Source organism: Astatotilapia calliptera, chromosome 9 (assembly GCF_900246225.1).
Source record: "Astatotilapia calliptera chromosome 9, fAstCal1.2, whole genome shotgun sequence".
Classification (NCBI taxonomy): domain Eukaryota; kingdom Metazoa; phylum Chordata; class Actinopteri; order Cichliformes; family Cichlidae; genus Astatotilapia; species Astatotilapia calliptera.
This window is the reverse complement of record NC_039310.1, coordinates 20,062,521-20,089,548: the sequence shown is the minus strand read 5'-3', so window position 1 is coordinate 20,089,548 and position 27,028 is coordinate 20,062,521. Positions and strand designations below refer to the sequence as shown.

General features: G+C 39.5%; 1 protein-coding gene across 1 annotated transcript in view; it reads right to left on the bottom strand.

The window, feature by feature from the left end:
* Positions 1-27,028, bottom strand: part of malrd1 (MAM and LDL receptor class A domain containing 1) — a 67,639-nt gene that overhangs the window by 27,879 nt on the left and 12,732 nt on the right. The window contains exons 6-19 of the mRNA XM_026180851.1: positions 26,018-26,149; positions 24,101-24,253; positions 21,503-21,608; positions 20,622-20,989; positions 19,453-19,886; positions 16,333-16,420; positions 16,075-16,254; positions 15,827-15,983; positions 14,370-14,526; positions 14,181-14,291; positions 12,793-13,006; positions 12,448-12,689; positions 9,731-10,019; positions 3,226-3,471 (exon numbers count right to left, since the gene is read on the bottom strand). Of these exons, the coding sequence (XP_026036636.1) occupies positions 3,226-3,471; positions 9,731-10,019; positions 12,448-12,689; positions 12,793-13,006; positions 14,181-14,291; positions 14,370-14,526; positions 15,827-15,983; positions 16,075-16,254; positions 16,333-16,420; positions 19,453-19,886; positions 20,622-20,989; positions 21,503-21,608; positions 24,101-24,253; positions 26,018-26,149 (2,877 nt within the window). The remainder of the gene's footprint in view (positions 1-3,225; positions 3,472-9,730; positions 10,020-12,447; positions 12,690-12,792; positions 13,007-14,180; positions 14,292-14,369; positions 14,527-15,826; positions 15,984-16,074; positions 16,255-16,332; positions 16,421-19,452; positions 19,887-20,621; positions 20,990-21,502; positions 21,609-24,100; positions 24,254-26,017; positions 26,150-27,028) is intronic.

Below are 27,028 nucleotides of genomic sequence, written 5' to 3'. Positions count from 1 at the left end.
AGATATGTCTCTGAGCTCATCACTCCCTGCACATATCTTACACATAGAAATTGGAGAGTGATGGGAAAAGTTGCCCCCAGAGCTTGCAGGAGGATGTTGGCGATGCAGGACAGGAGCGCTGACATGCCAAAGAGAGGGAGATGGGAAATCGGCAGATGTTAAATCCTAATTTGAGGGTGTGTTTGGTAAATGACATGAGGAAAGTGCGGCATGTTACGTGTGCATGACACAGCACGCACGGGGGTCAGCCAGCAAGCTAGCAGACTTAGCTTCAACAGCAGCTCGTGTCACATTTGAAATCTTTTGCACATCCTTAAGAGCAAATGGGTGTGGACATGAGACCTCTGACAGGAGTGTCCTGCAGTCACTGTAATGTTTGCAGCACATCTTTTGGGTTAAGTTTGTTTGGGGATGTGACCTCCATGCAGTCAGGGGGGCTAGAGGGTTGTTTGATGAGTGCCCAAGTGCCCTTTTGTTGACACTTTTAAATTTTTTTAATTTTTTTAGGTGGTAGCGTGCGATCTGTTGGCCTCAACAATAATATTTATTGTTTTGCTAAATAAAAGGGATCAGTCACATGACCTTTAACCATGGCATGACGGCAGAACGCGCTGGTTACGAGCCGGGAACGAGCTCACAAAGAGCACGCGCATTTTTTGCGGTCCGGAGCTGTAGGAGAAACACAAGTTAACTCAGAGACACAGACTGATGCGACACAACCAGTAAGTAGGTGTACAGCGTACACTGTAGTGTGTAGCACACAGGAGTATTAGCTTATTACGTACACGTTGGTAAGTTGTCTTGTTGCAACTGACGAACTGAAACAAACGAGCGTGCTGTGTGTGCAACAGCGCGACAAACATTACCTGTCCTTTTATTAACTGCACAAGTAGTGCTGGTCATAGCTGCTGGCTACCTGTGTAAGGCTGTCATGGGTCTGTAGCTCTGTCCCCGTTTTAGGGAACATATTTAGTTTTAAAGTATTTAGAACATATTTAGTTTTAAAGTAAGTTTCTGGGCATTTCCTGCCTTTCTGGAGGGATTATATTTCACTAAAAAACGATCTAATATGCATGTCCACATAATAATTATTATAATTATAATATATTAAAAAACACAAGCTGTATTTTAAAAAACATACATTAAGAAGCAGATTATATTAGATTTATATTTTAAATAAGACAAAAGTTGGATTTTACAGCAGTAAAATGATTGTATCTCTACAGTTTAAACATGTAATAAGCTTTGCCCTGCACAGAGTGGATAGTGAAACAAATGGAATCATCATAAATACATTATTTCATATTTATTACTTCCCCCTCCTCATTGCTTTATTATTGTAGCTCTAGTAATAAATAATAATGTAAGGATTCTGGATCAGCACCATGATGCCCATAGTATATACAGTATTCTGAAGAAGGTCTAAAATGTCACTGTGTGTGCATGTGTGTGTTTTATTTAGCTGGATTTAAAAAAAATATTACTCATGATATAACATTGTGCAGACATGGCTGGTAAGGACATGAGGAGGAAACAGTAGGCGCTGTATGAGGCTACTAAAGGCAGGGCTATAACATTTTTCTGTCATCATTTTATTATAGATTAAGTGCAAGAGTTGTTAGGTGTGGATAATTAGATTATAGTTTATTGCAATAGCAAGTTGTGCCTTGTTCTCAGATGGACAGCAAGTGGAGAGTGATATATGAAATGATGGGAAGGAAGGAAGAAGAGAAGCAAAGAGTGATTCACAGGCAGAGCCGAGTTTATGTCACAGTTTTTTGTTGCCTTATGGTTCCAAGCGCTGTCACCAATCTTTGCATTTTGTTATTATCTCATGACACTTGTTTAATCAGCTACCATCTCTCCTGTGGACTTTTTAATGTCTACAGTCTCAGATCAACACAGCCCCGCCCTTCCCATATTAGATTCTTGATGAATGTGTGTTGTTGTTATTCAGCCTGGTTCAATGTGCCCCTTTTTAACTTTGAGCACCCGCCCCTTTAAACCTCTCTGCACGTCCCTGCCTCCATGGATCAGTCAGGGCACACAAACGCTCGATAAGATCAGGGTCTGGAAAGTTTGCAGGCCGGGTCATGGTATCTGCCTTTTTGTTGCATTCCTTGAGCTGTTTTACTTTTTGTGGAGGCTGGAAAGGCTGCAGCCATCCTGGGAATCCCTTCCCTGCACACAATCTGACTTTTAAAAATAGTTTCTAAATGCAAGTTCACATCGAGCAGGCGTCTTGGACTTCTTAGTAAAGGAAGGTTTGTGTGCAAGATTTGCTATGCATTATCCTTTTAATAAAAAAAAAGATGCTGTCAGAAGCTCTGCATTTATTTTTTTTTATTTAGCAGTGTTTCACCAGATGCTCTTCATGAAGTAACCCCAAGGGGATTTGGACCTCTGGATTCAAAAAAGAAATCTTTTGCTTCCCAAGCGAGTGTGCTAACTAATGATTAGAACAAAATAAAAAGATCTCCTGCTTTGCTGTCCATTTCTTATCTGATCAGTTAGCTTCACCTGAGGGTTATAATGGGAACATTGGGAAGCACGGAGGTGATGGCTATGCAACAAATGACAGCTAATTTAAACTCAAATGGCATAATTGCATTGCTAATTGCTAAACAAATTAGATAACAATGAAATGGCATATTAAAAAACAAAATCATGTGCATTTGTTTCTTATTGCAATCATCTGAGGCTCTAAGTGGACCAGTATGGTATGTGGAAAAACATCAGCATCTGTCCAGTTTTGATTGGGGAATAATATTAGCCATGTTTGCTGGGTTGCCACAAGGTGCTGGTTTGGATCAGTATCAAAGTAGGAGATACATGCAGGAGACTGCATAATAAAAATTAGCTTAAGTGATAAGTAATTTATGTGTATTGCTTTTTTGGCATGCACAGAGTAAAGTGGAATTTTAGCCTTGAATAAATCACCTGGTGCGCTTTCACATGCTGAGAAGAAACTCATTGATTTTGTCTCTAAAGTTACAAAAGCGTGAATTAAACATGGTGGAGAGCCATTTGGCCCAAACAGGTAAAATTTGAAAAATCATTCATTCTGATTATACAAAGCCACTCACAGCACAGATGCACCTGCTAAATTATGCAACGGTGATTAAAGAATCGTTCTTTTTAATGAGAAACGGTGGTAAAAAGAAAAATCCTACAACTTTAAATGTGTACAGAGTTCATAGTGTACCAGAAAATGCAAACTCATACCATACTCATTCATCAGCGTGTGATCATACGGAGGCCGTATGCTTTGGACAGACCCAGTGCCCAGCACCCAGTGAAAATTATCTGCAAGGGAGCTCTTCCACCCACAGCGTCCGTTCTCAAAGGTGCACGAAGTCCCACAATGCTTCTCATCAGTTCCATCGTCACAGTCATCCGTGAAGTCACAGCTTTGCCATGGAGCGAAACACCTGCCATTTTCACAAGGCAGGAAGCCCGAAGGACAGGACCCTGACAATAAAAAAAAAAAGAAAAAAAGAAATACAACTCAGACGCGAATGTTCTTAAATGTAAAGTAGCATGCTTTTTCTAAAATATATGACAGGTCGCCAGTCGTCCTGGATCTTTGGAACTCACTACCACTTCACCTCCATCAGCCAGACCATATTACACATTTTCAATCACATGTTAAAGCCAAACTGTTCAGCATATAAACTATAACTCATATTTTTTATATGTATTATTCCGGGATTTTAAATATTTCTTGCTATTGTGTTTTTTGTGGATCTTGTTAATTTTGTGGAGTCAGGCCAGCTTGAGTATTTTGAAAAGAGCCAACAAATAAAATTTATTGTCATTATTATTATTATTGAGCGTCCCATAAAATAACACCACCTCTGGATCGACGCACTGTAAAGGTCAGTGTCGAGCTTCATCTCCATATTCTTCTTATATTTGTCTGTACTGCTATCACATATATACTGTATATATGAACTGTATATGATTTTTGTTTTATCCATACAAAACAGTTATAAGAACCAGACTGCAGAAAGTCACTGCTTCTCACCAAGAAATAATATCGTTTGCAAAACTGAAAACTGTTTTCCAGACACTGTATGTTAATTATGTATGTTCATTTAAGAAGTTTACATGTGCAAAGCTAGCAGGCTGCTGCTGCAGGTTAATATTTAAAGTAAAGCAATTTGTGCATTTCCTAAAACATCCAGCTTTTCTGTTATGAATTACAAAGTGCAATAAAAATGTTGTGCCTAAAGGAGTTTCAGCAAAATAACTACTGTGTGCTTCACCAGATTAGACAGCACCGCATGAGTTGAGCATTAACTTCGGAGCGTAAGCAGTCAACTCAAGAGAGGGGGACCGTCTGCATGTGGCATCGGGGGCTCTTTAAGAGGCTTAGGAAGACAAAAGGGCATGGGGCTATAAGAATGAAACACTGTATGATCTGGTGGCTGGAGAAGGCTGGAATCTGCTTCTTTTGGAGCCAAACATTCCAGTGGGGTCAGTGCTTAGCTTAAGGGAGTGTTACAAAGAGAGATGAGGCGTGATGAAGAGGGGCGGTCCTTGTAATTAAAGGAGAGAAAGGGGTATAAGTCCTTCCTAATCCTTTGTTCCTCTTCAGATGCACAGGACCAGAAGCAATGTGCCCCACAAAGGCATATAGGAAGCCAGGAAGCCACAGCTCCCAGCTGCTCTGCTACGTACTGAGCCTGTAGGTGGATTTATTTCAAAGATCAGCTAACAGCATACTGCTAAACCCACAGGAGTGGCTACCGCTCTGCTCCTGTGAATGCACACTAATTCATTTGTCCTCATTAATTCCTGCTTATATCTTGTTACTTGGATAACTCAAAGAGCTCGAAGGCTGCTGGCAATGTGACCTTCTCACCAGGCTGCTCCTGTCCTTACTTACATACAGTATGTGGGCAGGCGCCTTGAGCGGTATGCTGCCCCCTTGTGCAGCAATGTCATTCAGGTTCAACATTAAAGTTTAAATCTCAGTGAATTATTTCAGGATAGGAAGTTTATTGAAGGTTTATTGAATATAGAAGGACACCCAGGTTTCAGATAATTCACTGGAAAACTGTCCTGTTTTTATCTAAAATATTTATAACATTTATTGTTAATTAGAAACACTTTACTGTAAAATGTGGACCTTTATGAATGAATTTCCATAATACGAACATTGCACACAGCCACTTACTTGACTGCACAAGTATTAAAGAGTAGATGACCTTAAATGTTCCAGTTTGCAGCTTTTATCTTTTACAGAAAGAGCCACAAAAAATATTAAAAAGTTTCGCTTTCACTGCTTTACTAAAGGATTTTAATGGAAAACTTATTTGACTTGTATTTTCCCAGTTCTATTGCAAGTTCAACACAATAGTGACTTGAAGAAGAAGATCGGCTCAAATCTGATTTGCATTTTGTTCTGTCTCTCCTTTACACACGCTCACATTTACATGCAGTCTACAGATGCAAACGAAGAACTCCACGTTAACATTATTCATGTGTGTTGTTCTACAGTTTTGGGTATTTTTTCCAGGCAGAGCTATAAAACAAGTGCAAGTGGAGAGTAAAAGCGGTCGGTCTTTCTGCTCCATCGTGTGATGGTTTTATATAGATTGAAGCTGTGGAAGAAAAAGCTCCCGAGGGAACAGCAGTATATAATTACAGTTCCTGCTGTCTCTGCTCTCATCAATATTACTGTACGTCCTCTGCAGCCTGCAGCTGCTGAGACACAAAGAGAAAAGGTTTCTGTTTCAAGTCTTCTCCCTCTTGTCTCATTAATGGCCACTTGGACTCACCTCACTGTCAGGGCAGCGGTGATACTCCCTGACTTAACCTTCAAGAAACACTTCATATCACCGTGTTCTTTACAATGCCTTTCTTTCCTGTTTTCACACTACTTTATTTGCTTCTTCCTTCTTCTTTCAGAAAATTATCCTGTCATGTTTAAAGGGGGAAAAAAGCATCTTCTGACCCTTTTAATTTTGCTATATGTCTCAAACTAGTAGTCCTATGCACTGGATTTCAGCTCCTTATGGCCTATGTTTAAGCCCTTAACATATATTGCATAGTGTAAACTGTAAACCTTTCCATGCATTTTCTTCCACTTATATGACTCAGTGCTGCAAGAGGAACTGGAGCCTATACCAGCTGCCAGAGGGCGAACGGTAGCAACCAGAGTGTCACAAGGCCAACACAGAGTGTCAGACGACCACTTTTAAGTGTCTACCAGTGTAATTAATATCTATGAAAATAATTAAAAGCAGAATAGATTCCCATTCCAGCATACATAGATGTTCAGTCTGAAAGGATGAGTGACCTTCTCAAGTTTAAATGAAATAATTTTAGACAAGCTAAATAAATAAAGTAGCCACATATTTCACTTATCTTAACTGCACTACTGCATAATTCTGTATAAACAATCATTCTGTACAATACGATAATTATAATTCTACAACTGTTTACAACTGTTTATAACTTGCATATTTCTATAGCTTTATATTTATATCCTGTTCATAGCCTGTACATAGCTTGTATACCCACTACAGCCTGTACATACTTATAGTTATAGCATATTCATAACATACCTTCATACCGTGTACATTGTAACATACCCATAATAGACCCATTTTTGTACCCTCATACCTATAACAGACCCATTTCGGTAATATATCTATATTATTGCTAATATAAATTTTGTAATATATCTATATCATGGCTAAAGCACTTCTGGATGGATGCAAACTGCATTTCGTTGCCTTGTACTTGTGACATGTGCAATGACAATAAAGTTGAATTCTATTCTATTCTAAATAAACCTAAAACGCATGCACTTTTTTAAAACCATCATAATGAGAGGAAACTATATAAAATGAGCTGCATGCTCAAGATGGATATATAAAAGTTTCCTCTAAGTCTCAACAGTATGAGAAAAATCACCAAGCAGAGCAATGGAGTAAGCTGAAGGTAAGCATCATTAGCATGCAAACCTGCAGCGACTCTTATTGACACCACACTACTTCTCTAATAATGTCTGATTAATATTGGAGCACAGCTATTCACTGTAGGCACCGAAAGAGACGAATGCAAACAGACAGTGAAACGAAGAGAGAGGTAAGAGAAAGAGACAGCTGTAAGGATAATCCTGCACATCACCATGCAGCTGGATACAAACCCTCTACAGCTCAAAATGACAGGGAGCTTCACAGTTTTTATCCCTTTCTGCGCACAGGCAATCAGATTTTCTCTTCTCCCTCGACATCAGCTGCATCGGAAAGGCAGTACGTTTAATAGGCCAATTATAGCCACAGTGACAATGCCGATAAATCAGCTCTTGTTGTTTTCTCTTGCCTTTTAAAGGGTTCGCTCATAAAAAATGCAAGGGATGCAGAGGAACCTCTACATGCTGAACATCTCCCTAGTCTAAAATTCAAACTATGATGGGTTCGCTTTGGTCAGAGCTTCAGCCCCGAGGTGAGCAAACGTTTCAGAGCATTTCTCCTTAGATTGTTCGTTTTAGTTCAAAACATCTTATTTTTTTATATCAGCAAAACTCCAACTTAAACTGGATGTTACTGTTGAATTGCTCAAAAAAACAAGAAAGGAATGTTTTATATAGGTAATTTAAATTAAGACGAGTGTCTAACGGAAAACCGAAGATACCGAAAAGCTTAAAAATGGAAATGTGCAACGTTTGACAATGTTAGTCCAAAGAAAACCAGCATGTTTGATAGGACACCTCTATTTTCAAGAGCTCTAAATCTGGATTGGTTGAGCTTTTGAGCTCATTTTAATCCAGTCCTCATCAACTCCAGTTTTCACCTCCAAATGAAGGTGGTGTTATAATAACCCAGGAGCCATTATTAATTCTCCGATTGCCCATATGAGCAAACTATCAAGGTGAAAGTAATCAAAACTGTAGTTATCGACATCTTAGTGAAATCTTTTCTGAAAATTCACCAAATAGTTTAATTGGGAACTCGGGGCTGTGCTGTTCCGTTCTGCCTCAATGACAGTGATCTTTAAGCTTTTGTGATAAAATCCTCATATAAAGCAGCCCTAGAGGGAAACAGTTAAACAGCTTTTCACAGAAAATGACTACAGTCCCAGAATTCGCCTTGCCACGGCGGAATTAAAAAGTCATTATTAGAATAGCCGGGTCTTTTAGAAGCAATAATATAAAAACAGCTTTTTCCTGCTACACTCTGGCCTTCGTCTGGTCATTCAGTCTTTTGCAGAAACACACAGTCCTTTAATTTTGACTGCAGAGCAAACATGCCAGGCATTTATTGCAATACCTCTTGTTTGGCAAGGTGAGCGCCTTGTTGAATTTAAGTGCTTGCAACTGTGAGATCTGGCCCCTGAGTTAATATTGCACTGAAGCTCTCAGAGTTCACCACTTTCATCTAGTAAGAGTACATATATTTAATGTCTCACTGGAATTTGAAGGCCCATATTAATGCATTCTTCACAGGAGGCATTTGACATGATGGAAAAGATGGTGGATGTCAAACCTCTGTGCCCAAAGAGCCAATAGAGACCAAAAACTGAGCCTGTTGTGTTGTTGCACTGGCACATTTTTAGCAGAGCCGTTTTCACTGTGTTTTGGCAGAAATACCAACTTGTTGTTATAGTAAAGATGGAGATAAGCTTATAAAATAGTTTTCTGGGCTTTCTCTGTACATAACTTATATGACGTTTGCTCGGTAGTCAGCTTCTGCCTGAAGCTGTTACCAAGATGGCTGGAGAGTACTGACACTTGTTTTCTAGAAGAACTTTGGTGTAAATCGTGAGAGTAAACCAACTGGGATCAAATTTGAAAAGTGGAGTCAGCTGCTATGGCATGCAATAAGATGTGCTTTGAAAGAGATTTATGCTTTATGCTATGCTTTCCTTCACTCATGAAATAGTCTAAACTACAGTATTCATGAATATGGCACAGTAGTTCTTGTCATAAGCATATTATGTTAGCCATATTTGCAGTATAGCTTGTTGCCTTAATATTTGCTAATGAGTACTAAGAACCATGAGCAGATGAGGTTCTTGTCAGCAGTATTTGTAGCTGTTCCACATTTTTACCCCAGTGTTGGCAATTCTCTCTTATAAAAAGAGAGGATTGCCAAAGTTATTGCAACTGCAGATTTTGAGACTTTTCGCCTGATAGGTGAAACAGGGAAACAGCAAAGTTACAAGGATTCAGTAAAAGTCGTGCCTCAGTGCTGCAGTCAACAAGCATCAAAGGTAACCTTTACTTTAAAGGCAAACAATCTCTGTATCTCGATTGTGTCACACCTTTCACCGTTGCTCTACCGCTTGAAGAGTAACTGCAGGCAAATCCACGTGATTCAAACTTTGAGGAAAAGCAGCAATCTGCTGGTGACCAAAGGAAATGCTTTGAACATTCTGCAGTTACTGTTTGCTTTTCTTATTAGAAAACCACTCACAAACCAGTCAGGGAATACATGTTTTTCCACTTACATCTGGTGGTTGTGTCAGGTACAATATGGCAGACAACTCTCGAGCAATATGTGACGTCACATGAGAAGACCATGATGTAAAACGTTTGTGATTTATAGAAAGCTCTAGTTTATTTACTACCGGTATAAGCAATATATGCACTATATAGTTTTTGGTGGCTTACAGTTTTTCATATTTTTGTGAATGATAGGAGGGTGTACAATAACACGGAAAGAAACAGCCAAGGTCGAAATGAAACATATGTCCAATAAAGTGAACTGCGTACCTGGAGGAGGTGAAGGAGTGTTATCGGGCGATGTAGCTGAGGAAGCGAGAAGGCATCCTGGAGAGAAGGTAATGTCATCCAGGCAGATGTCAACCTTTGGATTTCGGCCTACCTTGCCCTCGAACATGACCTGGAAGTCCCTGGAGCTGCTCAGCGGGATCTCCTTCATCTGCCAGTAGTTGCCCTGATCTCCCGTCAGGGTCAGGAGGAGATGGAGATGGCCTTCACTTTTGCTGAACACACTGAGAGTCCCAATGCCATCTCCAGACATGTGGAAGTAGAAACGCATCTGAGAAAAGGAGGAAAATGAAAAAGGTGTTAATTTAAATAGCACAAAAAAAGATCAATAGTTTAGTAACTGTAATGTCTAACCCTGAAGACTTTAAATTTTTTGATGGGAAATGGGGAAAAATGTTGGTACGGACTAATATCCGTACTGTAATAAAGATGTCAAATAATTCAATCGCTACTATATCTACACTGGTACTCTTTCTAAATAATAGGCTTGGATCTTTCAAAGGTCGCTTGCTTGACACACTGATACCACTTTGTTCTCTTCTTTTTTGTTCTTATATTGGTCTACTGTGGAAAGAAACAAAAAGTAGAGGCATGCTAAGGTGATTAAGTTTTAATCCACTCGGTCTGTCACTGGATCGATGTGCTTTTCCCTTCAGTTGTAGCCTTTATTAAGGCACAGAGAGAAATTGTGTTTTTCCATCACACATCAGTGAGTTAGCAGTATATTTTCCAAATAGAGGCTTGTTCAGGAGCTGTGGCAGCACACCTCCCTCTCTCGTTCGCCAGAGAGAGCATTTCCCCCATAGCACAGCCCTCCCTTCAGTTTAATTGGAGCCTTTTTGCTAACCGTGTGATTGATTGACAGGTCAGGAGCAGGATAAGACAGACACGACACACAGAGCAAACCAGGCAGTCAATCAAGAAATCATTTCCCAGTAGAGCATGGGGCTGACAGCTGGGAGGACACACACATACTACCAACCAAGCATACACACTCAGTTGCTAATTGCCTGTTTAGTTGCATCACGTTTTCAGCTCTAATTGTAAGAACAAGAAGGTCAATATTTAAAAGTCATTTCTTAAAACTAAAACTTGCAAGCTGACAGGAATTTCTTAATTTTAAGAAATACGTTCATGTCCTTCCTAATAAACGTTTTCCACTCATCTCTGAAATACATAAGAAACTAAAGTCAGCAGCTGGTTGGGTTTACATGAAAAGTACATCTCATCTTTACACTTGTTTGAGGACTAAATGACAAGAAAGACTATTTTCATCTCCATCGCCTCTTTATGCTAAGCTAAGCTAAGTTAGCTTAGCTACAGCTAGCTCTTAGCAGCAACTGAGCGTATTTTCCAAAAAGTTGAACTTGAATCTTGATAGTGTGAATATACCAAAACCACTGATATATATTAAATATATATATTTTACATTAGTTACTACTGAAAGTCAAACATAAATATATTATATTATACACTGCTGTGCAAAAATTCTCAAGACACCCTTTATTTCTTTATATTTTACTAAGAAAACTGAAGGTAGAAGTAGAGGTTTATTGAAATGTGCACTTCAACACTACAGCCACAAATCAAGATAAAGCCTCCACTGTGTTTTAGAAATCACTGTAAGCACTGTAAGCACATTGGTGGGAATTACAACTAGAAATTTCAAATCTGGATTCATAACTTCATAAGACCTGTTTTCACTGTTTTTGAGTGAAGTTCTTGTGTAATCTGGCATACCTCAGCCTTTTCTTCCTGTTTCCCTTCCACTGACACCTACAAAAGGCATCTCTTGGGTCCTCTGTCAGATCTTTGTTGGATATTTTTCCCCTATTACTTAAAGATATTACTTAAAAATACTATTAATCTGCTGTAGATAGGTTTTCAGGCCAGTTAATTGTTCATTTGTCCTCTATCTGTCCAGTTTCCTCATACTGCATACCATGCAAAAAGATGGCACATTTTCAGTTATTATATCTTTGGGAATCATCTTGTTGGTGCAACTATACAATTTTATTAGTGTCAAACTGTGTTATCTTTGGCATTTTTCAAAGATTCAACAATAGAAATGGGAATAAATTATGCATTAGTGCATAAAGTTGAAAAACAGCCAATGTCCAAAGAACAACTTCCAAGGATCTTCAGGAAGTTTGGAAAATTATTGCTTGAAATCATTTAAAGTATAAGAAAGTTTTGCTGATTGGAAGCAAAATATGTAGAAATCAGTTGTAGTTCAAAGGTTTTGCACACACACAAGTCCCAGACAATTATCTGAATAACATCAATCATGTTGTTATAAAGCAATGTTTCTTAAGAGATCTAATTAGGAATCCACTGACTCACAAAACCCAAAGATGGGAGGATTCAACAGGGCATGATGATTATTAATATATTGTTAAATAATGCATATTTTATAATATTAATTAAAAATACAGTATTTTATTATATAGCTCAAATAATCCATCCATCCATCCTAGGGTTAAATGGAATTTGTGTTAGTGGTCTTGGTACCAGGACACACCTGCCTACCAACCAGCCTACCAGCTCAAATCATGCCACATCAAAACCAATAGAAACGGCCAAATTTTGATGACCTCAGAATTTAAAATTTTAATCTGTGGTAAAGTGTTTTTTAGCGTCTTCATTTAGCTGTATTTTTAATAATTCTCGTACATTCTGTCCTTTGACCTTGACCTGACCTTGCACTGTGAGCTCCTGCGGCTCAGTAGGGGTCCTATTATACGAGCGGTGCTGCCATCTTCCTGAGGAAATGAACTTTCCAAGTAGAGGTAGTGTCCCGAGGAGTTTCTCAGGGTGTGGTCAGTTGATGGCCTAGTTCCAATGGTTGGACTGCTGCTGATCCTCCAATCAAAGTCATCCTCTTGGCACTGGCGCCAGGAACAGAGGTCAAACTCAAAACTGCAGCGTTCAATAAAACCCTCTGAAAGATGGCAATAAAAGAAGAACTCAATCACAGCTGTTCATTTATCAGAAAATTAATCTTCCACTTAAAGTCATCAGCCAAACATTAGAAGAGGCCTCACGGCAGATGTAGGGGTTCTCGTCTGAGCTGTCCCCGCAGTGGTTGATGAAGTCACACAGGTTGTCCTGAGGGATGCAGTGGCCATTTGCACAGGTGTACTGCTCAGGTGTGCAAGGCTGGTCTGAAGGAAGAGGAGGGGAGCAATCCACGAAGCCGACGTCATCTATTACCAAGTCACCCATGTAGCTGATCCCTCGTTTAGCAGAGAATACCACCTGAAAAAGAACAACAGACCCGGGATCAACTCTGAGTCCTCACTTTTTTTGGAGAGGTCGATGCTTAATGTTATCAGGCAAGCCGCGGAAACAGAAGAGCCGATAGCCCCTGTCCTAATGAGTCTTGTTATTCCGCGTCTAGTGGCAGTCAGCTGATGAAGTGCTCGGAGGGGAAAGGAAAAGGGCACTTGTAGTCTCAAAAAGGGCTCTGAAGGTTTGGTGTGTAAAGCCTTTCAGCTGCTGATTGTACCATCAGCTCTGATCTGACTCTCTGTTCTGACAAAGGTTAATGTGCATCAGTGGGATGACTTCTCCGGTGCAATCAAGCCACCGGGGCAGGCACTGTACTTTTATCTGGGTGTGGCAGTTTTGCCCCTCAGATGAAGACATTGATTATCTCTTGTTTTGAAAGGACAGGCACTTCTCTAAAGATTGCCTTAGGTCAAGTGGCTGTGAAGAATTAAATGGAATTTAAATCATTGACATTTTTTAGTAAAACTCTGTTTTCACTTTGACATGATTTTGAATTAATTTTTGTCAGAAAAAAAGCCAAATTATATTGTCCAGAATTTTACTTATTAAAAACAATAAAAGGGTGAAACCACAGCAAATCATCTGCCTTCATCTCACTCTAGCCTCCTCTTCTGTGGCACCAACTCTTTTCATATCCTTCCTTACTACATCCATGAATCTTTTCTGTGGTCTACCTCTTTCCTCCTGCTTGGCAGCTCCATCGTCTATATCCTTTGTCCAGTACATCCACTACTCTACTGCACATGTCCAAACATCTCTGCCCTGCCTCTCTAACTTTGTCTCCAAACCACTAAACCCGAGCTGCCCTTTTGATGCTGCTGATGAAAATCTGAGCATCTTCAACTTCACCTCCAGCTCAGATTCGTTGGTTTTGTCAGTATCACTATCTCCAATCCACACATCATAGCAGGTGTAAATACTATCTTGTAAACCTTCCCTTTCACTTTTGCAGCTGTTGTTCTGTCATTTTATACTTTTACTGTATATCATTATAAAAATACCACTGTATAAAATGTCTAAATTGTTTAAAAATGACTATTTTATATTATTTTTTATATAAAAGTTGATATGAACCATTTCATTGCATTAAACTGATTTAGATATCTCACTAGTTTTCTTAGGGAAAAATTATGTAACAGACCTGGACATTACTCAATAACCCCAAAAACACTTCTCCTCGTCTCCATTTGTTGCCTTGGTTACCAGTCTCAGTCCAAACCTCATGAGTGATGTTTGTTTGCTTCAGCAGCACCTGCAGACATCAACATATTTCCGTGACTCAATTCTGATGAGACCCCATACACAGAAATGATCTGTCTGCTCTCTTTACCTTCAGTGTTCCCACGGTGAAGCCCCTCATGTGGTACCAGAAGACCAGGGTGCACTGCGGCCCAGTGGAGGAGATGACAGGAGTCTGGAGGTCAGTGGTCTGACCGTATCCACCGTTTGAACTGTCTGCATACATATACCACCCCTTGGAGCTGTTGCTATCAGAGGAATATCAGGAATACAGAATAAGATCTCAAATTCAGCTGCGGATCTGAGACGGAAATGAGGATTTAAATCAGCTTTAGTAATGTCTTTAGCCTGAGTGCCTTGGATATACTGAGAAAGGGCTCTGCATTGGAACTGACAGCTGTATTTTTATTTAGTGTATTATAGTGCAAAAATATACACTTTTTTTCAGTAAAACATTTGTCTTAAAGGAAACAACCCATTTGTGATTTCTTGGCATTTCTCTTGGGAAATATTTGTTTATGATTTTTACCCTTCAGGCCTAAACGGCTGATGGGATATTGTTATTGCCCTGCCAGGCAGGCGGGAAAGGTGAACACCCTTACAAATACGAATGCAAGAAAGAGGCGATGTAGGGCTTTCAAATTGATACTGTTGGGGTTTCTACTAAAAATCTCAAGGATGGGAATCTGGTGAATGCGATAACTCGAGAAGGAAGTCATGTAGGATTTTTCAATTGATACCATAGCTGCATCTACCAGGAGGCTGAGGAGAACCACTGGCAGCTGTCTGTATATTTTGTAGATTGTTACATTTTCCCAGAGGGAATAAATTGCTGAAGAAGTAAGAAAGTTCAAAAACACTCAGCTGGGAGAACATCTGGCAATTAATTAATTTAATTGGTAGAAGTAAAGATGGGCAGAGGCTCTCCAATCTGTGAAAGGGTGCGTAAGAAGATGACTTCAAAAACAATGTTCCTAAACGTCAAATTGCAGAGCCTTTGCAACTGTCATCGTCTACAGTGCATAACATCATCAAAAGATTCAGAGAAACTGGAAATGTCTCTGTGTGTAAGGACAAGGCTGAAGACCTTTATTGGATGGTGCTCCGTCCCTCAGACAAGACTGCAACACTCATCAGCATGATTGTGTCACTGACATTACTAAATGGGCCCAGGAACACTTCCAGAAACCACTGACGGTTAAGATGCGAACTAAAGCTGCAAAAAGAAAGCCATATTTGAACATGCTTCAGAAGCGCCGTCGTGTCCTGTGGGCCAAGACTCATTTGAAATGGACTGTCTCACAGTGGGAAAGTATTCTATATCCAGATTAGACAATCTTGTTGGTAATCCCGGATGCTGCGGAGAAGGAAGCCCTTCCAACATGCTATCAGCGTTCAGTTCAAAAGCCAGCATCTCTGATGGTATGGAGGTGCCTAAGTGCACATGCACGTTTTGGAAGGAAGTATCAATGCTGAAAGGTATTATAAAGGTTTCAAAATGAACAATAATACTGAAAAAATTTCAAAAACTCTTAGGTAGGTGCTTACAGGGTGTGGTCATTAGTAGGACGGTGGTACTCCTCTCCAAAATGATTGCTCTCCCCTTGGTCACATGACCAGCGAAACGAGTGATTTAGTATGAAAGAGGGTTTGACGATCTTCCACCCACAACTGTCACCTCCTTCAAAATCACAGCTTTCCTTCACTGGAAAAGAGGGGACATAAAAATAAAAAATGTCTCAAAAACATTTAAGAAGACTGATAATGCAATAGTTAAAGCCTTTTAAATGTTTTACCACAACTTATTTCGTCTGATCCATCAGAGCAATCATATCTAAAGTCGCACACTTTACTGAAGGGAATGCACTCCCCATATGTCCCACAAGGAAACTCTCCATAATGGCACATATTGGGTTGAACTGTGGGGGCTGGAGTCGTCACTGCTGGAGTTGTATTATTCAGTGTGGGGAGCTCTCCTAGAGCAAGAGACAGTAGAAAATAACTAACACTGGAAACAGAATTTCACTGTACAGTTTTGTGTTGTAATCATTTACCTTCATAAGGCTCACAGTTGAGGAAGGAAAGGTCATCAATAGCAATGTCTCCAGTAAAATCATCTCCAACTGTACCTTGAATCAAAATCTGGGAAATAAACACACGGCATATTCAGTCGACGAGTTAGCGTATAAAGTCCGTCCAAAGCTTTTAACAGTAACAGCTGTAGCTGCTGGTGTATTAATTTAGGAACCAATTAAAAGTGAACTCAGGATTTTGGTATTAAGTACATCTGCTGGGACACTTTTGGTTATTTCGAAAATGTTCATATAACCTTTTGGTTCACTCACAACAGTCTCTGTTACCTTGCTAATATCTACTGAAGTAAGCCCAATTAGATAGCTATACGAAGGTCTAAGTAAAAATTCTCTGTTAGAGAGAAGTACGGTGGCCCTGAGAGGCCAAACGGACTGCAACTTAAGAACACCAGCAATAAGAAAAACGCTGCAAAAGCACACAGAACACAACGGAAATAGGAAAAACAAAAACCGAAATAGGAAAAACACAAGGGAAGTGTCTCTGGCGAGACAATAACCCGACAACCAGTTGCAGGAACCAAAATATGCTAAGAATTGCGCTGGGAGACACTTAAAAGAAGGGTAGGATCTATCGGCTCTGTGAGGAAGGAAAAGATGAGAGGTAAGTGTGTTAGCCAGGGGCGTAATGTCCAGGGGGGTTAGGGGGGTTATGACCCCCCCCCCCCAATAATCAGACCAAACCAATATAACCCCCCCAATAAAATTATGAATTATCTTGCATAAATAGGCTGTTGATTTTCTTCTGGGAATTTATCCAGATTTATTTATTTATTTAGAGATCTTGACCCCCCCAATGTTCAGCACAAAGTTACGCCGATGGTGTTAGCCTTACTATTAGCCTAAAAATTCATTATCAGTATTATATGAATCATGATAAAACACACCTACCATGTTTTGTGTTCCTGCAACTGGTCTGTCGGGTTATTGTCTCCCCAGAAACACTTCCCTTGTGTTTTTTCCTATTTCGGTTTTCGTTTTTCCTATTTCTGTTTTGAATTTTTCCTATTTCCGTTGTCGTTTTTCCTATTTCCATTGTGTTTTGTGTGCTTTTGCAGCATTTTTCTTATTGCTGGTGTTTTCTTAAGTTGCAGTTCGTTTGGCCTTTCAGGGCCACCGAAGAAAAGATTGCACACAGACAGATTACACACAAGTTTTACGGAGGAAACACTGAAAAAAACTTTTTTTTAATGTTTAATCATATCACCTTCAGTCTGAGCAACATGCTAAAATTTGCTAACATTAGCTTTGTGTGTTTGTTCTGTAAGGCCTCAGGCACAGAGGCCTAGGGACTAGTTGACAAGGTGAAACTGGTCACACCAGAAACCACCTCGCGATTGATCCTCTGCCTAATCACACAAGCTTATCATGTGACTTAGGGTTAGTCACATGAGTGGGGCAAGGTCTCACAAGGGCTCACCTGAAACCTTGGCTGATCGTTACCCACAACTGTTTTCCCACCTTGACTCGTGTGATTAGGCAGAGGATCAATAGTTGGTCCACGACCCTGTTAGGGACACTCCCAATATGGCTTAAAAATCTGGGATTCTCTACCAATTGCTTTTAGAACTGAAGAAGCTTCTTGGATCACAGGTTGAAACGTCTTCAAGAAACTTAAAGAAGTCTGGAGGCTTTTCTTTCTAAGCTCTTGATTAGTGCCTTACTGTTAAGCTTAACAGTAAGGCACTAATTCTCAAGTTTTTGAGTGGCAGCAGCAATCTGCTAGCAACCAAAGCAAGTTTACATGGAGGTTTTTGTTGCAATGCGTAGCACCTTGGTACCTACAACGGACAACTTGATTCGATATATTAGTGGCTCAATAATGCAAATTAACAATTATCAATACTTGGCAAAAGCCTCCTTTATCTAAAACTGCCGAAATGCCAATAAATTAGACGCATATTTCTTCATTTAATTATTGACTTGAATTTTTCTTATAGAAAGCATTCAGTTATCCAGGTTATATGTGTTTCCCCTTTTTTAAACAATTTTCTCAGAGATGTTGTTTCAGCAGTCACTTGCATGCTTCTGACTGCAAAAAAAGGGAAGTATCATTTAGAAATACTCGAATACGAAGATTCTCATCAGGTTTTAAAAAGAAAACAGCTTGAACGTGAAAAGTACAGAAATGTTTTTACAGATAATTTTGCCTCTATAAGATCCTACATACGTGCAGAATAAGGCACCTTAATAGTTTAAGTTTTCATATTATCACATTTGGATGATTTAAGCAGGAAATGCAATGATGTATGTCTTTTTGTTCTTACATTGACCACATTAAGTCTTAATGGAAATGTAAAAGGATGAATTTGACACAACTGACTATTCAGATGCCCGGTTTTTAGAGTTTGTCATTTCATGGCACTTTGCCTGCACTGGGAGCAAATGGATCACTCTGAATTTGAATTTAATTCATCAGTGTCTGTTTTTCTCCCACTTTTACCCTTTCTGCAGTGAATTGACTTGACACACAGAGTTGCTGTTTTCATTGCCATAGCAGAGCAAAAGTCTTTAACTGCCTGTCAAGTTATACTCACTCATGAGTAATGACAACAGAACATCCATCTTGAGGGATCGATGTTAAGCAGTGAAGCTATTAAATGGATCTTCATCACGCAATGGTGGAGTGCACTCCATGCAGACGCTTTGCTTCACTAATGTCTCGGCGTTGTCTGCAAAGGGAACTGTTTTTACCTAGAGCTTATGTGTGCATATCTACTTTGATTACACAAGGGAGCCAAAAGCAAATGACTCACAGTGGGATGCCAAGACTGTAACATCACAGGGTTTACCTAAGAGTTATATCTTAACCACTGTGTAAGCAGAACTTTGAGATATTTTCTTCCTATTTCCGTATTTTCATTTTGCCATGTATTGAGTGTACTGTCTGAAAGTCGGTTTTTTAAAACGACAGTCACAGATTAAATTGAGCACATCACATGTTTTACCAATTATACTCTTAAAATGATGCTTAAAGGTTAAAACATCCAAGAAAAATCCCACAAACGTGAAACAATAAATACCTCACTGAAAATGCCACACTGCTTTATAATGATGTCTATGTAAATGCTACCATTAGCTAACCTGGAAAGGCTGAGCGCTGCTGAGGTAAAGAGTCTCCCTGTGCCAGAAGTCTCCTTGATTTCCATATTTCACCCACAGCATCTGGCCACGGCCTGTAGCAGTGGTCCTCAAGTACACCGCCAGGTAGAACACATATTTTCCAAACATGTGGTAATAGAAGCGGAAAGCACAGTGGTTGTACGACTTGCCACCGTGGTGGGTGGGTTTGAAGACTGGACTGAGCAACACCGCCGTGTCTTTGAACTCCCGAGGGGCAGATGCCTCAATGTAGAGGTAGTGGCCATAGACAGTGCCCAATGTGTGGTCCTTCAAAGGGCCTGTGTTAAAGGATGGAGTCGGGCCTTGGTAGATGGTCCAGTCAAAAACATCTTCTCCAGTCTGTTCCTGTTTCCAGTTACACAGCCCATGTTCAAAGTCACACTGCAGCTCTGGAGCTGTGACACATGGCAGAGAGAAATTCACTACAGACAAAACTACAACAATAAAAAGCAATAAAAAGCAATCAACATCTTGTCTTTGTCCATTTAATTGTATTTGTCTACCGTTAAGAAAACTTGAATTTTCCAGACTGACATTGATAAACATTGATAAACACACAAAAAAGTGCCAGAATCAGTGCAGCAGAGTCTACTGGCCACACATGAAAATAATAAATATTTTCATATACAGTCTACAAGCAGAACTTGAGAATGTATGACTACGTTTTACCCATAATTTAACTTCGCCACAGATAGTGCCATTTCAGATCTACTGCTTTAACACAGCAGCAGCAGCTAATGTAGCGTTAAGCAGAAGTAAGGAGCTTCAAAATGCTTTATGCAACTTTTAAAAACTTTTTTCATATCTGCAGTAACGCTACCCAGGACCTGCAAACAGATTTTAATGTGTGAAATTAGAGATGAGCAGCTTTATGTAAAATATCTAAACAATTCCTCCACCAAAGAATATAGTCCTCTTGGAAGGAGAAACAGATATTTTTATGAGCTGAATGCCTCAGATTAAACTTGTTTATTATTTCTGCATTTATAAACCAAGTCTGTTGCAAGTGAAATTAAATGAAGTAGCTTCATCTCAACAAGCTAAGACAGGGGAATGCCCTGTAGACACTGATGCAACACTATGACGAGTACTTTTACTTTTGATCCAGAACAAACATCAAAAACACTCACAACATCCTGCCTCATCTGATCCATCCCCACAGTCGTCCACAAGGTCACAGAGCTGCAGATGCTCCACACATGCCTTGGTGTGCACGCAGTGGAAATGTGTGTGGGGTGGGCACTCATCCACCGCCGGAGGCAGAGAGCAGTTCTTGAAAGCGATATCGTCTAGAGCGGTGACTCCATCGAACACGCCGAGGCTGATTTTAGCCAGGGAGATCTGGAAAGGCTGGGTGATGCGTCCCAGCTGTACGGTGACCTGGTTCCAGTGGGGTCCTTGGTCGTACAATGTTCTCCATATGACAGTGTGGTTTTCAACTCCTTCGATTCGAAGTGACATGTCAGCAGCTCCCACAGATATGCCTGAATTATAATGCCTGAGGGGAATAAGACAGTGATGGAAGACAAAATGTTAATTTTGAATGGATGCATTCCCTCATGCTATACCTGAAACCTTTGCCTTCATCCACATACTGTAGTGAAAATACTCAATGGACATAATACCTGAGGACACTGAAGGAAAAAAATGACCATTTATAAAGCTCCTGCTTTCTGCCTGGAGAACTTCTCCAATCACCCAGGGGAAAACTATAATCTGTTATTAGACATAAACCTTCAGGGGCCATAAAACTGTCAGAACAGGACAGATTCAGATACTTCTTATTGTGTGTGATTGTGAAAGATGAGATATGCTTAGAGTGCAAAACTGAGACAGGTAAAATGATGAGTGGAGGTAAGAACGAGATCAAACAAGTAGTAGAAAGCAGAGAGGACAGCAAGTGGAAAAGCGTGTTTTCATAGCAATGAATCTTGTCAAACTACTTTGTGGGCTTGACAAAGAAATGAAGACTGGTTGTGATGTGCTGGCTTTAAAGTAGTGTGACTCTAACCAGAAGGTCATGGTGCAGGCAGCAGCCGATTGCTGGAACTGCGGTCCTCGGAGAGCAGCGTTTGGAAACAGACTGCTGCTGTTCTTGAATATAAACATGAAGTGACCTGCAATGAGAAATGACAATTACTATTCAGCATCTACTTTTTTTAAAAAGTTCTGTAAACAACTTGCTTCACCAGACAGTCAGTGAGTCACTGACCAGAAACTCTTATGGAAGTTCTTTTAGTTAAACATCTTCCCACGTTGTTGTTGTTGTTTTTGCTCCCTTACGGGTCTATTTTTATCTGTGTTTCCTTTGGGATGTCTGTGAAATACAATGTCTAGTGTAAAAGAGATTATATATCTTCTTCTTTTAAATTTCAGCACAGAGCAAGATGTTGTGGATCACACAGGTTGGCTTGCTGGCCAACAGCCAGGAGCCAAATATAGAAACGGTCAGTGCAGCAGCATTCACACAAATCATAAAATCATGCCGTTCTGCAAACAGCACAAAAATAATAATAATAATAATAATAATAATACAGCTTAAAAAACAAAGCTGAGAAAAAAGAAGTTTTCAGCTGGAAGATAACTGCAAGTAGGCACAGAATAGAAAAGTTCTTTAACTTGATTCTAGTTCAGGTTCTATCTTTTCTTTCTTACCAGAGATGCAACAAAAAAACCACATAGTGGCTATAATAATACAGCAGTGCTGTTTTATATGCTTCAGCCAACAACTTAAAACAATCTTTGCTGTAATTAAGAGCTTGAAGATATTTAATAAGTGGGACGTCAAAGATTAGTGTCACTTACTCTGGACCAGACTAACTGTGAAATATGGTCACAGTCTCTCCTTGGTGATTAAAAATAACTGCTGCAGAACAGTGAAGCTGACCTTTGAGTATTTGAACAGATAATGTCCTCGTCATTTTGCGAAGTGTTGTGATGATTAGTTTGGTAAATGGAATGGTTCTTATATAGAGCTTTCTACTCTATCTGAGCACTCAAAGCACTTTATACAACTTACCTCATTCAAACATTCACAACTATTCAATTCATACAAGCAAATTCTTTCTACTCTCACACTCACACTCACTCGTTCAACTTGGGATTAGTATCTTACAAAAGGATAGTTTTTCCTTCATGAAATCGATTAAACATTTCTACAAACTTCTGTAAAATTCCCTCAACAAATCTTTCTTTACCTATTTAAGAGAAGAGATCACAAGCTTCTGTGATGCCTGGTGTGATTAATGGGAGTGTTGTGTCAGGAAAGACTTCTGGTGTAAAATCTGTGCCAAATCAAACATGGATCCATCTGCTGTGGTGATCCACTGGGAAATGAGGGAGCAGCTAAAAGTTTCCAATTTTTAATGACAAATTATAACAGAAAAGTTATTTACCATGCTTCTCTAAGTAAATTAAAATATGAAAAAAGCACTTCATAGCATTGGTTTCAAACACACACCTTTAACTGGATTATTAGGTATGGCTTGCCAGGTTGTGGATACAGATGGGCTGAAATTGTATGGATGGATGGATGCATGAATTAGTTATTCATATTAAAGTTTGAAGTAATGCAAATTATGGTGATTTCCCATGAGAAACAGCAAAATGTGAGGGCACTAGGTTTCAAAATATGGAAGAAACCAATAAAACCATGAAAAACATAAACATAAAGGCCAAAAGACTCACTTTGAGACTTGATAAACAGGACTTTCATAACTAATAGCTGATGTAATGGTGTCCATCTTTTGCATAGTCTAATATAAATCAGATTCCTTTCTTACTAATACATTACAAATATTTAGAGTATAGAAGACTGGAATAAGAGATGCAGTGTTGGTGGTTCTCATGTTTAAAAAGTCTAGAAAGGCACAAACAGCTTGAATAGGCTGGTGAAACCATGCTGTCTAATGCTGTACAGTTTGAGGCGGTGGTGTGATGAAGTTGAAATGTTTTCTTGGCTCATATAAGGTGTCCCACTGCCAAATAATCACTCTTTGAACACACCACATACCTGCGCATTGTCACACCCGAGATAAGTCTTTGAGCGGTCACAGTCATCTACATCCTCAAACAGATGCTCCCACCAGGATGTGTGTCATTATTTCACAAAGCTTCAGTTTAGAGTCTGCACAGCCACCTTACAGAGCAGTTTTTTCACAGCATCTTCACACAGCCTACGTGAGAACAACAACAGATGGTGCCTGCGTGGAGTCCGACTTCAAGAAGACTGCTTTTAAAATCCATCCCTATAGACTTAATTCTCCTCAGGGAAGAAGATGCGACGAGGCATAAAAATACAGTTGCATGTTGTGCCACATAAACTTCGAATAGACCTCTGCAGAGTCTTGTATATTTCTGTAAATAATGTTAATATGCATAATGGGTACAAGCATATGTCGATTTCCTTTCTATTATTCAGACGGCTGAGAAAGCGTTTCTCCATGAAGTGCTTATCTCACAAAAGACAGTGCGGGAATTTTCTTCCACAAAACCTCAATTTAATCAGTGGATAATATTATCTTTTTTTCTGGCTAGAATCCAGTGAAATCACGTTATCTCACATGGTGGCATTGCTACAGCAGGTTTGTGGTGTGTTTGTTTCCCTTACCTTCAGTGCTGTTCGTGGAGTGGTCCAGTGGTGGTGGGCGACCATAGTAGTCTGGAGGTACCTCCATCGATGAGCCCCTGACCCAGTCAAAGCCATCGCCGAGGGTAAGCTCGTACCAGCCACAAGAATCACTCTTAAAGTCACACTCAGAGGCTAAATATATTGACATAAAGGACAAAGTTACATAAAGGTGAGGCTTGGATGTGAAATTAACATTAACAGATGATTTTCAGCCACATCCCATGATGTTTCCCAGAAGATTTATCAGACTGTAGTGTTCAAGTGATTCTACTGGGCCTTGAAATGAGCATGCTTTGTCAAATTATGAGTAAAAGGTCAATAATACAAACTTAATCCCAAGTTTTACTGCAGAGTAAGATTTTTAATACGTAGATTAATCATTTGAATGGATTTAACTTTTGAAAAAAAAGCTTCTACATTAAACAGGATGATTTCCCAAAGATTAAACTTACAATAGGAAAACTGGAGGCCACAATTTAAAACGAGACGTTCTGATGAATTTCAGTTTTACTTCTCCTCCTTTTTTTCCCCTCCACCTGTTTTGTGAACCACCTGCCACCAATAAGTCTTCCCATATATCCCTGCTGTTTCACCACTCAGTTGCCAGGTTCTCTTTGTATTTCTTATGAACCATTTCCAATCTGTTTTCTCCGTCTGTTTTCTTGTATTGACTCTGGCATCCAGTTTCTACTGTAGGTCTGCTGTTGGCTGTTGGTGGTGAAATGTGCAAACACACAGCTGCTTTTTTATTCTCTTCTCTGTCAAGATGATCTCACACTGCTTTAATAATGTTGCGGTCTGGAGAGGCCAATCCATGATTAATGGTGTGCTATTGTGTGTTTTCTGTCCAGGTATGCTTTGACTGCATTGCCAGTGGATCAGGGATCATTGTTACGATGAAAATTTCAGCCGCTGTCGATCAAATGCTTCCCGTGTGCTACTGCATGTTGCATCCAAATCTGAGGGTAGTTTTCTTCTTTCATAAATCCACCCTGTTGTTGACACTCACTGTGATGATTTGAACTGAAAACTCTTCTTCACAGCCAACTTTCCACTAAAACTATTTCTGGATTGTTGCTGGATCGACTTCTTCTTTTGTCCTTCACTTTTCTCAAATTTTTTAGGAGACGCTGCACAGATTTTTCAGCTAATATTTTGTTGGGAAACACCAAAAGTTGCAAAAATCCTTTTTTATTTTTTATTTTTATCCTTTTCAAACTGTGTTATCTTTGGAATTTTTTTTACGGGAACAAATTATCTGTTTTTGCAACAGACTGCTAATAGCAAAGTGACCAAAGAAGCAGTTTAAAATTGGTTCTTTGCTAAGTAGTCTGTTATGTGCAGACACAATGCTAGTTCCTCCTATGAGTTAGGTGCCTTTGGTAATGAAAAATTGAAAAACTGAATAATTCATAGGTCTGTGTTAAGTGGCTTAACAAGTTTTTTTAAAACTCCCCAGAAAATGTTCAAGTATAAGAACTTGACTACAAACGAATAAGAGTGAGAAAAACTCTGAGACCTTCAGAAAGCCTGAAGAGCTGTTGCTCAAGAGAAAGTCTGGTTTCTTGGAAGCAAAATATAAAGAAATGAGTGCCTAAAGACATTTGGTACTGTAAATGTGATTTGAACTAAAATATTTATAATTTTGTGGGTTTTTTTTTTCATTTAATAAGAAATGTATCATGCAAAAACAAAAACAAACTCGTTCGCCACAAATATGAAGCTTAAAATGTGAATGTGGTATCAGATAATTAAAAAAATATAAATCACATTTAACTAAGGTAATAATATGGTTCAAAGTGGATGAACAGGAATTCATGCTGCCTGTCGCTCAGTCGAGCATACCAGTGCAGTTTGGTTTGTTTTCACGTGTGAACTCAGAAATAAGATCCTTACGGCAGCTGGCCTCATCCTCTCCAGAGGAACAATGTGGGGTAAAGTCACACACTTTGCTCTCCTCGATACACTCCCCATCATCGCACACGAACCACAAGGGAGGGCAGGCAGGAGGAGAGGACACCCTCCTCCCTATAAGAGGACCAGTAAAACACGACATTAGTACATTTGGATGAGAAAGCAGTATTCACAGGCAAGACGCTCTTTGATAGTCAGGAGCTAATAAAGAGTTACAGTTGCTACCACAGTTATTAATAAAGATGAACTTAACTGTGTAGAGATAGAGTGCATTAGCTAAGTTATGGAAGACTGGATACAACTGTTGAGTAGTTTGGATATTTTAATCAATATCATCTCAGACCTTATCACTCAAATGAACTCAGCTTCATTCCTCTTATTAGGAGTATTGGAAACATTTGAAAAATTGCCTAATTTGTAAATGGCTTCTGGCTGGCTACTGAAATGAAGTCTTTTAAAGGCTGCTTTGCTGCTGTATTGAGTTTTTAGTATCTCTCTTTGAAAAGAAATAAGGAATAAACTCAGCCGAAAGGATTAAAACTGAGAAGGATTTGGATTAATACAGCATTAAGAGGTAAAGCTGTCAGGTTTTGTTACGAATTTTAGTTCATGTTTTCTCTTGGCTGCATTTTAAAAGTATTTCATACTCTGAAAATATTAAATACGTTGCATGTCCCACTTGTTTTTGCTTCCCGTGCTTGTCTTGATTCCCACTTTTCTGATTTGTTGCCCCACCCTAATTTGTTTTCACCTGTGTCCAGTCAGCCCTGTCAGTCTTATCTCTCCCACTGCCTGCATCAGTTTGTCACTACTCGCTGTTTCCAGAGTTCTGCGACTTTTCTCATTTCACTGATTATGTGTCCTTGTCTCCTTTGTCCTTTGTCCTCCTGCCTGTGTCCTGAAAATCTGTCTCAGTGGTCACTGAAGGAGGACAGAGGAAAAATGAGGCTTGCTGTAAAAATGAGGATGCACAGGTGACTCATTTGCTGAAGT